Raw genomic sequence first — 12,311 nt, 5'->3', positions numbered from 1 at the left:
TAATTAACTTCAAACCTCAGCCAGGGGTAGATTCTTTTTAAATGTCTTCTATGGATTCAACCTCTAACATTATGACCATAACTGGCTCAAATGCAAGGAATATGAAATATGCAAGGTGTTAACATAATAGATATTGAAGACAAAACAACCCCACAATGTTTAGTACAAAAGACTGATCTGTAATATGTGCCTTGTAATTAACAGTAAACACATATCAAACTAGCGTAGGTAACACATACAAATAATGTATGTTGTGATAAAGTAGATATGTAATGTAGAGAACAAATCCAAAGTATGCCAAATTATATATTAACTGCATTTTGGCAGTAATGTATTGAATTAGCATTAAAATAATGCACAATCTGTTACATTAATTATTACCTTGCATTCCCTGAAAAAATAATGCATCATTAAAATTTTAATTTGCCCTATGTCTATTTTGCAAAGGGTGCTATACTAAGAACTTAAGATTATGTAGTAAACATGGTAATTCTTATACATGTATATAAAGTTAACAAAACACAGATGTATATTACATTTATTTCATTGATTTATTTTCAATTTAAGAGACTCTTAACGTTATCAAAAACAAAAAATCATTTTCTTCTGTTCTTTTTTACAGCATTTGGGTTTCTCCGTTCCCAGTAATGAGTTTCTCCTTTATGTGACCTTATTCCAAGCTGTGCAGCTCTACTTGTGACATCATTTAGTGAAAATGGTGAGCTGTTAGCCACATAATCTGGGTCAAACACGCTCATTTTTGCACGAGCTTTATTTGATATTCTGTTTTGTGCCGATGGCATGTCCTCCACAAGTTTTGGATTGGCTGCATGTTTACCTCCCTTGGGCATTGGTAGCTTAAACTGAAACACAAAATGTATGAATGTTATATTGAGTATTAGTATAAGTAGTGTTCCTTCATATAGCTAATAAAACTTTATGAATTGTTATTTAATTTGTCAAGACATAATGTCTATTAGGTCAGAATTAGACTTAAAAGAGCTCAACTGAGGTCCAAAAAATTTAAAAACAAAAAACTTGTAATTATGATTTAGATAAAGTGACGCACCTTAAATGGAAAAATCAGTAAAATATATAAATATGATCTGGATTCAATTGAAAATCAATGTTTCTTTTTTGATGTGATTCTTACCTTAATTTGAATGGAAAGTGTTTTAAATGCTTTCCATTTTTGGGTATATTTTGTACAATAAAAATGATTATTCAGGAAAGAGGGATTGAGAGAATGATAATGATCTGAGATTTTGCGTCCAGACCTTCACCCAACTGGTACACAAATCTTACAGAAATATTTCCAGTCCCCTTATAGTCAAAAACCTTAGTAAAGTCCCTTTAACACTGTTTTTTTATGCTCCCCGAAAAATTTCGGGGGAGCATATAGTCGGCGCCTTGTACGTCTGTCCGTCCGTCCGTCTGTCCGTCCGTTGTCTTGTCCGGAGCATAACTTGAAAACCCTTGGAGATAATTTGTTGAAACTTCATACAGTGGTAGAGGGCATCGAGGGGGAGTGCAGTGTCAAAGAACCATAACTCTATTTTGCCCGGTTTTTGAATTATCTCCCCTTATAGAAAAATCTTGTCCGGGGCATAACTCTAAAACTATAAGAGATATCAACATGAAACTTTGTAGGTGAATAGATCTCAATGGGTAGATGTGCAGTGCATAAGAACAATAACTCTTTTCATCCTAATTTTGGAGTTATTGCCCTTTGTTAATTTTAATACTTTGAACTTGAACTTTGTCCGGAACATAACTTGAAAACCCTTGGAGATAATTTGTTGAAACTTCATACAGTGGTAGAGGGCATCAAGTGGGAGTGCAGTGTCAAAGAACCATAACTCTATTTTGCCTTGTTTTTGAATTATCTCCCCTTATAGAAAAATCTTGTCCGGGGCATAACTCTAAAACTATAAGAGATATCAACATGAAACATTGTAGGTAGATAGATCTCATTGAGTAGAGGTGCAGTGCAAAAGAACCATAACTCTGTTAAGCCTTATTTTTGAATAATCTCCCCTTTTAGAAAAATCTTGTCCAGGACATAGCTGTAAAACTATAAGAGATATCAACATGAAACATTGTAGGTAGATAGATCTCATTGAGTAGAGGTGCAGTGCACAAGAATCATAACTCTACCTTGCCTAATTCTGGAGTTATTGCCCTTTGTTTATTTTTACTTTTTGAATTGTCCAGGACATAACTCGGAAATCATAAGAGATATCATCAAGAAACTTTGTAGGTTGATAGATCACATTGATTAGAAGTGCAGTGCAAAGAACTGTAACTCTGCCTTGCCTAATTTTAGAATTATTGCACTTTGAACTTTTTCCACGGACATAACTCTGAAACTACAAGAGGTGTACTTTCCTGTGTCCAAAACCTATTCGGGGAGCATCACCCGGCTCAAACCGGGCTCTTGTTTTCTCTATTCAGTAGAACATTAAAATATTGGTCCCAAGTTGCAGTAATTTGAAATTGCCATACCTTGGTTCCCCTCGTATTCATGGGTCTTCTTCTGGACAGGAAGTACTTGATGGAACCATCATCATTGACTGTCATGGAGACCTTGGTAAGTGTTTTATTACCACAATGTGGACAAAATGTCTTTTCTACATGTGTGGTTATTCTGTTGGAAAGAAATATACTTGCTAAAGAATGCTTTGTCACAATTACATAACAGCTAAAATAGAAGATCAAAACAGAGTTTTATAACAAAGAACTTTTTGATCACCTGATGATTAAATCATATATATTGAAGAAAACAACACAGAACATTTTCTAGCACAGTTTTTTTAGCCCAGACCATACTCAATGTATGCAATGATCTTGGACCGCTTCAAAATTTGGAATAGCCCATCAAGAGTTTAATAATATGGTAGGACAGGCTTGTCTGACTCTACTTATATTGTAGGAATCTTATAGCTGCTAGTTTAAATAGCATAATTACATCATATATTCTTTCTAACTAAAGACAAAACATTAAGTATGTTACAGTTCTCTGATCATATTTATATAAGTATATTTTTTGGTTCGACTTTACGTCCCTCCCAAGGCCATATTGCTACTTTACTGGTGGAGGAAGACCTCAGGTACCCCTAAGTGCATTATTTCAGGTACAAACAGGCACCCCTGTAGAACCACTGATGTTCCATAAGCTAGCTGGATAGTTTCCTCACATGAAAGAATCCAAAATCCCCATGGGAATTCGAACCCTCAGCTGTGAGGAGCAAGTGGTTTGAAGTCAAGGACATTTACCACTTGGCCACGGACGCCATCAACGTTCATATACATGTGAAGAGAGATCAGTATGCAAAAAGATATTACATCAACAAGCCTCAATAGTCTTTCAATAATGAAAATGACACTAATAGATAAAAAAAAATATTTAACAAGACATACTTAAAGCAAGCAAAACATCTGAGGACAAAACTCTTAGCTCTCTTGATCAGCATACCATCTACAGAGATTACGTTTAGGCCCATCTGTATCAATACATTCTGAAAGTATTTCAATATAAGACTATATTTGAAGGTGTGTTGACAGTGAGACACAAGGCTTTCTTTTACTATCTAAAATTTTTTAAGCATCTTAGAACACTGTTGTAAATCAAGGTTACATTATATTTTGTCTGCAATAACATTTTACCAATTGAATTACATATATTATTTCTTCCTATGCTATAATATAAACAATGTGATGAGGCATAATTTAAAGGCCCATTCAAGGCCTCAAACTTTTTATTTTTGGTACCAGTATATTGTTACAGTTTCCAAATAATTGCCACATAGATCAACTATCATTTTTTTCTGTTACTATATTAGCAACAAGTATAATTATAATGAATTAGTGTTTTGTATGGAAGTCAAAATACAACTTTGTTTACATTTTGCAACCTTTATGTCACATTACTGCATGGCATCAGTGCTATTTTCTTTAGTTGTTTAACATCTAACATAATCCATCATTAAAACATTTTTAAGTTTTTAAACACATGTTTGACATTCTGAAGAATTAAAAAAATATGGATTTCTGAGTTAAAATGCGCCTTTAAGGGATAGAAAGCAGTACCTGCATAGCAAAGTCAGTAGTCAAACAACCAACAGAAACTTCAGTTTTTTCTACATCAGTGCCACCCATTTTCTCTTTCACAGATTTTATATTGCTAGGAGTTATCCAACCATCATCATCGTCATCATCATCAGTATCATCATTTTCATCCTCCTTCTCATCCTCGCCACTGTCGGACTCCTCCCCTATCATATCATCAGGAACTACATCCCCTTCTCCTAATTCTTCAACTGTTTTACACGGTTCAGAATTGTCCTCTTTCGAATCTACTTCAGTTCTATCATTTTCAGTTGAACCATTTACACAGTTTTGTGAAATGTTGGTTGTTTCCTCTACATTATTTGTACTTTCAGCTGTATTCTTAGTAAGTGTATCTGTTTCATTGTCTTTAGATTCTTGATGATTTGCGACAGCAATGTCAGGAACATCATCTGGTCTCAGATCTGTAACATCAGGGTTGATGGAAGAACATTCTGACACTGTCCTTGAACTTGCTGGTTTCTAAGGGTAACAAGGAAACATATACATGTACATATACAAGTATCGATTGTGATTTTAGGAGGCCCTTAAACATAGTTTTAACATTAAACACATTAAACTGTTGTCTATATACTTCAGATCAGGTTTCAATATACCATTTAACTGCTTTCTAAACACATAAGCAACATATAAACTAATATGACTTGATTTTTACTTTCAAGACCGCTTCTCATTATTTTTTACATTCTTTCGTTTCACATATTTCAAAGCAGGTTGCATTTCATGTTTGTCTAACAAATGTCTGTTTTGTAAGAAAAAAAATAAAAAAATACACAAAACAAGACATTAATTGATGCAAAAAACTGCTCTCTTAATTCTAACTAGAGGACTACATGCAAAGTGCTTTTAAAACATATATCTAAAAAATTATCCCATAAATGAAGTGGATCTATCGAAATAGGTGAATAATCTATTTAATTATTTTAACATTTTTACTCCAAAATAAATGGTAGTATATGTAGTGTAGTGCCTGTGAAGACAATAAGATATCAGTTACTTGTTTAAAACAGCAAGTTTCTTTTGCATTACAAAAACAAACAACAACTTACTTTAGGTTTAACATAGAAACCAGCAATATCAGTTGCCTTTTCAAGTGGTCGGGTTGAAGCATTCCATTCAATCTAGAATAATGAGAATATAATTTTATATGTATGTATATAATAGACCTTAATATTTCATTTTTTGTCAATGCTCTTTTGTCTTGTAAATATTCTGATTATGAAACAAAAACAAAGTTGGAATTTGAAGAAATAATGAATGTGTTCTGAAAGCTACTCTCCCATATAAAACAGTTCTAAAACATCAACATATTTGTTAACCATTATTAAATATGCATAGAAGTAAATTTGCCGTTTTCTTGAGATAATTGTGACCTTACAGTTGTTACCTTTCACTTGGCATACCATATAAACACCCCAATCATCACAACAGTGAACATATACCTTGTAGGACAGTTTAATATAGGTAGAACTTACGTTTTAAATATCAGTTTTAAACCAGATACCAAGATGTGTTTTTCTTTTTTGTCTCTTTTTATAGGACTTCATAATTTTTTATGATATATTGTGCAGTAATTGTTTGCAGAATAAAAAACTTACCAAGTACACAATTGTTTTACCCACAAGCAACTGCTCTACTTGCAACCAGTTAACAGGTGTGTTAATAATATTAGTCAATATTTACAAAATAAAACATTGCAACAGTTTAAAAATTACAGCAGGATAAAACATCAAAAATATTACTTTGATGTTTTTAAGGGGGATAAAACATGGATCAATTATCTCGTTCCATATAAATGTATGAGTCTGTGGTGAAATTTTATCTTTTGATAACATTTTATTTCAAAAACGCCCAAACTATAGTGTGTTGGATAGTAGCTTTAACATAACAACTATGAATACATCTTATTTACCATAGTAACACAATGTAACTTTAAGATAAAAAAGATTTCCTTTAATGTAGTATTTTCATACTGTAGGCAGCATTTATATGATAAAATCAAAATATTTTTTTTTTTAAATACACACATGAAATTTTTCCATATTTTGTTTCTTGAAATTTATATCCCCCATTTCTAAATCCTAAACAAACTTTAACATTCTTTTAACTAATCCAGTTGAAAATACTCAAATAATGTTTTACTGCATAAAAATTTGTATTTATTAAACATGAAATAATTTTCAAACCTTTTTATCTGGCTCAGTTTTTATATGTTGTGTTCCAACAAATTGTTTTTCTAGCTGATAAGCAAGGGCCATAACTTTAATATCAACAGCAGATAAACTCCTGTAGTCTCCAGTTTTCTTCGAAAACTCAGTCACTGAAAAATACAGATACATCATCATTCATTCTTATATATGAATATTCAATAAATTATAATACATTAAATGTGACAGAGAAATATTTCTTATAGTTTCAGACTCTTGGTACTGGTCATGATGCCATTTTCAACGTTAACTACACATACATTATTCCTGGCTTTAACATTGTTGCCATATGGTCATGTTACCAAAATAGAAACAAGATTATCTGTCACAACAGTGGACATTCTTCTATCTTACTGAAAGTTAAACCAATTCTATGGAAAATCTATTTTTAGCCTCAGTGACCTTGACATAATCAAGCTGAAACCACATCTTCATGAGGCAGAAAGTTGCCAACAAACTACAAATGTAAATATTTAAGTTATCAGTCAATCAAAAACAAAAAAGTTACTATTGAAATTAACTATGGTAAATTTGCTCATGGACAGCAAATTGATAAAAAGTATACCCCAATAAACAAAAAAAATTGTGATCTTAGAAAATGTTATATTGGAAAATAATTGCATATGTCAAATGAACAAGTTATTTTATTTGTGCTAACAATTATTTGAGTTTACAATATCATAATTGCAAAACACTACCCAGTGCCCATGAGATACATTTAATGAACATCAGTGATTATCTTAACAAGATAGAAAATACTGCTTGTATTTGTTTTACAGTGTACAAATAAATTAATCATAATTATTAACTAGAACTCCGCGAGTCGGATGTGTCGCCTTGTGAACAATGTAGTTTAGGGGAAATGGCCAGGACAAAAATGAAATATGAAAAATAACAAAGGGCAATAACTAAAAAAATAATAAGTGCAGAGCAGCAGTTTCTGTACACTGCACTTCTTATCAATAAGATCTATCATTCTATGATGTTTCAAGTCCATAGCTTTCATACTTGAGGAGAAATGACCAGGACAAAAATAAAGTAAGAAAATCAACAAAGAGCAATAACTCAAAAATAAGAAATGCAGAGTATCAGTTCTTATGCACTGCACTTCTTTTAAATGAGATCTATCATCCTATGAAGTTTCAAGTTCATAACTTTTATACTTTCGGAGAAATGGCCTGGACAAAAATTAAGTATGAAAATTAACAAAGGGCCATAACTCAAAAATTAAGAAATGCAGAGTACCGATTCTTGTGCACTGCACTTCATAATAATGAGATCTATCATCCTATGAAGTTTCAAGTCCATAGCTTTTATACTTAAGGAGAAATGGCCCGGACAAAATTAAAGTATGAAAATAAACAAAGGGCAATAACTCAAAAAATAAGAAATGCAGAGTACCAGTTCTTGTGCACTGCACTTTTTCTTAATGAGACCTATCATCCTATGAAGTTTCAAGTCCATGGCTTTTATACATTAGAGAAATGGCCCGGACAAAAAATAAAGTATGAAAATTAACAAAGGGCAATAACTCAAAAATTAGGAAGTGCAGAGTACTGGTTCTTGTGCACTGCATTTCTTCTTAATGAGATCTATCATCCTATGAAGTTTCAAGTCCATAGCTTTTTTAGTTGAAGAGAAATGGCCCGGACAAAATTAAAGTATGAAAGTTAACAAAGGGCAATAACTCAAAAAATAAGAACTGCAGAGTACCGGTCCTTGTGCACTGCACTTCGGGTTATTGAAAGAAGCATGCATACCAAGTTTGAAGTAAATCAAACGTATAGTGACTGAGTTATGCTCCGGACAAGCTTTAGGGGACGCCGACAACGACGCCGACACAGACGCCGTCGGCGGTGTCACGCTGCCGCCGCCGACACCGCCGACAAAAGTAACCCCTATATGTCACCTTTTCAAGGCGACACAAAAATGATAATTAAGAAATTCCAGCACTGTAGAAAGTTGCAAGTAAACTTTGAATATTACCAATTCTGATGGCATCAGATGAAGGCTCTTTGAAAATCAACTCATATGGAAGGACCTGAAGTCGCTGCTTAGTGGCCTTATCTTTAATCTCTGACACCACTTCAGATATTGTGTAAACATTGTTAGATATATTCTGAAATTCATATAATGTTCAATATAACTTTAAGTAATATGTTAATTTAAAATAAAATAAGCCTAGTATTAATAAGTATAAACAATCTTGTGATCAATTTTATTGATTTCAGATGCTGAAATTTTCAAAATATAATATACCCATTTTTCCAGTTTGATTTATCAACATCTCCTTTCACTTTCATATCAGTATTGCTTTCTTTAAAGTCTCAGACACGGCCACAAAATATTCTTCAACATTTTTCTAAATTCTAGTACTCAAAAGAAAAAAGGCCCTATGATTTTCATGTTGTTGTTTTTTTCTACACAGGCATTATGTGAAAATGTTAGAAATTTAAAGTGAAAGTTTTTTTTAATTGCCAAGTGTTCAAATGAAAAAAATCAGGAAAAGTAGATATCTCTTTGAAAACTGGGTAAGTAAAGCATGGGCTACATCATCAGATTCTGGAAAACAGTGAGCCAGATTTTGATGTTTCACTTGTGAAATGTTGGAAGTTCGGAGATTGAAACGATCCAACTTATCAGACACAGATTGAATTTAGGCCAAGCTGGTCTTGATTCAATCATCACCTTAGCTAAAGAGACTTCAGCAAACATGTTTTAAGCCCTATTGTATCCTACCGTAACCCAAATTCGGCGTTCTCCTAAATTCGGCAATGTTTTGTTTTTCGTCATTCATGTGAGATTTCAGAGGTGAAGGTCAATCATATTTATGTCCCACGGTGTATTTTTACAACTCGAGTGATTTCCTGCACTAAAGATGGAGATACGGCTGGTAAACATTAAAAATTGTGTATGACATGGAGAAAATTGTGTTTTACCTGACGCAATTTCAAGTTTATCTATACTTTCCTCTATTTGATTGATATTGTTGCTTAATCAATTTGACAGTCTCCATCTGTTATATTACTATTTTTACTGCTGATCTAGGTCAACATACTACGTCACAATCCCGCCAAAATTAAAAATTTACTGCAACCAATCAGAATCGCCGAATTAGGTGACGTTTTCAGATCGTAGTAAGATTTTACATCAGCCATATTTGTTTTTATTTGGCAACCGCTGAACGATTACATTGTTAGAAATCAACTTAAAAGTAACTTTTAAATAGTTGTAGTAAAATAATATCAAGTATTATTATAGATTATTGTAGTTTATTGAAAATGCCATTGACATTTGTTCTTATACCGCCGAATTTAGGTTACACCGGGATATTAATTGTATTTGCTGTCCCACAACCAGAGCTCCAGATAGCGTGCGTATAAGCGTAAAATACGCATAGAAAATCTAAAATACGCATCACTTTCAAAATTCGTGCGTCAAAGTTACGCACAACAAAATGAAAATACGCTTGTATGTCAAAACTTAAGCGTAAACGAATAGAAGTGTAAACATTTGATATTCAGATAGAGGATGTTTTGAGCATGAAAATACAATATATTTCCATTTTATTGCATTGAAAACTAAAAGTTATGTTGTCAACAACGCATGTTAAAAACGAAAGTAGCAGGAAGTACAGAAGGGAGGTAACTCCCGTCGATCAACTTGTGAAATTATTGATATAAATTTTTGCCAGATAATCATCGTAGGAGTAAACAGTTTGTTTAGGCATCAATTGACATGCTTATGTCTCAAGATAAACAAAAATATATTTTAATTTCTTTCACTTTTGTTGTTGGAACAAAATAACATGTTTTTCACCTGCAGTTTTGTACTCAATATGTTCGTACCCAGTCTACAGTTACGGACAATTTTCTCTCAGACCAATACTTTTTTAAGGAAAGATAAAAAATCTTGTTTATTTTTCTTTAATTCTAATTTCAACTATAATTGTTCAAACTGGAGCACATGATAAGCTACATGCCAACAGAAATAAAGAAAGAAAAATATTGACTCCTAGAAAATATACATGTATTAATTTCAGGGCTTCCACTAGTGGAAGTTTGGAAGTCATTTACTCCTTCATTTTGGCATGTGACTTCCGAAAATATAATACTTTTCCTTCTTTACCAATATAATGTGACTTCCAATATCAGAGATTTTTAAGTCTTTGACTTCCAAATTTTGAAAATGGAAGCCCTGATAATTTTGCTGTGAATCCTAAACTTGAGTTCCAGTATACTCTGGAAGTCTGACTTTACAGGGCACGTTTTGTATTGCTTCACATTGAATCAGTATTTCATTTTTAAAGGTTTTTCCAAAAAAAGAAAATAAACAAACAAACAAACAAAAACAATAAGTTTACAAAAAATGCAAAATGCTTTTTTGACAGATTTTACCCCTTAAGTTTTTCAGATTTTATATTTTACCCCTCACTTTAAATTTTGAGGGGTAAAAATCCCTTGGCCAAAAAAATTATCTGGAGCTCTGCCCACAACATCAAAATAAAACTTTATTAAAAGTGACATTTAAAGTTATGGAAGTTAGAAATGTGATCACCTGTGACACCTGCCTAAAACAGGGGTCTATTCCAAGATATAGCACCAACAGATACAGTGACCAATTGTGTTACAAACTATACTGTTTGAAAGTTGACAAGGGCTGGGTAAGGTGGTATATGGGTCTTGCAGGTAAAGGGTCAACTCGGCCCTATACCAACTGGGCATGGGTCAACTGGGCCCTCTTTTAAAACTTATATTAGGATATAGATTGTTTAGTTAATATAACATTTAAGGAGTAAATTATTATAAAAGTATTCAAAAGTATGATCAAATGCAAACAGAAATTGAAAAGGGTGACAGTGTACATGTAAGTATTTTTTTTTAAATTATCTTTGTTAAGAATATAGATCTACAATATACATATATATATATATATATATATATATATATATATATATATATATATATATATATATATATATATATATATGTTAAATATTGATTTTGGATTGAATTTTTATGACAATAAATGTTATTGTAATTATAAAACCCTGTTTGAGGGTTTGTTCTTTTATACGATCAATGCTGTTTTAACGATATTTTTTTTACTAAAAACATCTTTAAGTAGACAAAACATGCATGTAAATTGTAAACACTTCCTTTCTCTACAATTCACATACAAATTGGTACTTTTGTCAATAAAACTTTTCAATATCCTTGAGTAGAGGTCTATTACTGTGAAAATGTTAAACAATGAAAGTTATGATGAAAACATTTAAAAAGTAATCAATATCTATTACTGTGAAAATGTTAAACAATGAAAGTTATGATGAAAACATTTAAAAAGTAATCAATACCAGTAATATATAATTATGGGCCGAGTTGACCCGTGCCGAGTTGGAATAGGGCCGAGCTGACTCGGGGGCCGAGTACGTTTTAGGGCCGAGCTGACCCCGATTCGGTCTTGCACGCAATAAATTATTGTTATGAAATGTTAATAAAAATCATAAAATTGTGCATAAATATTTCATAACAACACAATAAATTAAACTGTATACAAAGTAACAAATAAATGGATATTATATATATTATCGCGATTTTTATACCTCAATTTTAGCATTTCGTAAAAAAGCTCCAGAATCCAAAACAACGTGTTTGACGGACGCCATTTTGTACAGTCACGTGAGAACAAATTTAAGTACCTAAACAGTTGTAAATGTGCAAAAGAGGTGTTAATCTTTAGAAACCTTCTTCTGTGAAGTTACTTTTATTGACAAAAGTCATCTCTATAAACCATAGTTTTGCTATCGAACTTATTATGATAATGGATATTTCAATTAATTTGAAGGAGACCTGAATTCTTAGCTCTTGGTTTGGGTAAACTTTTAGTAAAATTTCTAATTTGGGAAGTAAAACAACCTGTGTAGGGTATAGTTTTGGAAAAACTGCACGATTTTAAAGAAAAATTATATTGGGA

General features: G+C 32.2%; 1 protein-coding gene across 1 annotated transcript; it reads right to left on the bottom strand.

Moving 5' to 3' along the window:
- Positions 1 to 526: 526 nt before the first annotated feature.
- LOC132725983 (RNA-binding protein NOB1-like) lies at positions 527 to 12,064 on the bottom strand. Its single transcript, XM_060711212.1, has 8 exons — positions 11,941 to 12,064; positions 8,322 to 8,454; positions 6,315 to 6,448; positions 5,178 to 5,249; positions 4,090 to 4,590; positions 3,421 to 3,518; positions 2,506 to 2,647; positions 527 to 863 (listed from the first exon to the last, which is right to left on the bottom strand). The coding sequence occupies exons 1-8, from the start codon at positions 12,001 to 12,003 to the stop codon at positions 597 to 599; spliced, it is 1,410 nt and encodes a 469-aa protein (XP_060567195.1). The 5' UTR covers positions 12,004 to 12,064; the 3' UTR covers positions 527 to 596.
- Between the last annotated feature and the right edge of the window lie 247 nt (positions 12,065 to 12,311).

This window comes from Ruditapes philippinarum, unplaced genomic scaffold (genome assembly GCF_026571515.1).
Source record: "Ruditapes philippinarum isolate M1 unplaced genomic scaffold, ASM2657151v2 ctg554_1_1_1_1, whole genome shotgun sequence".
NCBI classification, from domain to species: Eukaryota; Metazoa; Mollusca; class Bivalvia; order Venerida; family Veneridae; genus Ruditapes; species Ruditapes philippinarum.
Note: the sequence above shows the minus strand (reverse complement) of the source record. Positions and strands in the feature narration are given on the sequence as shown.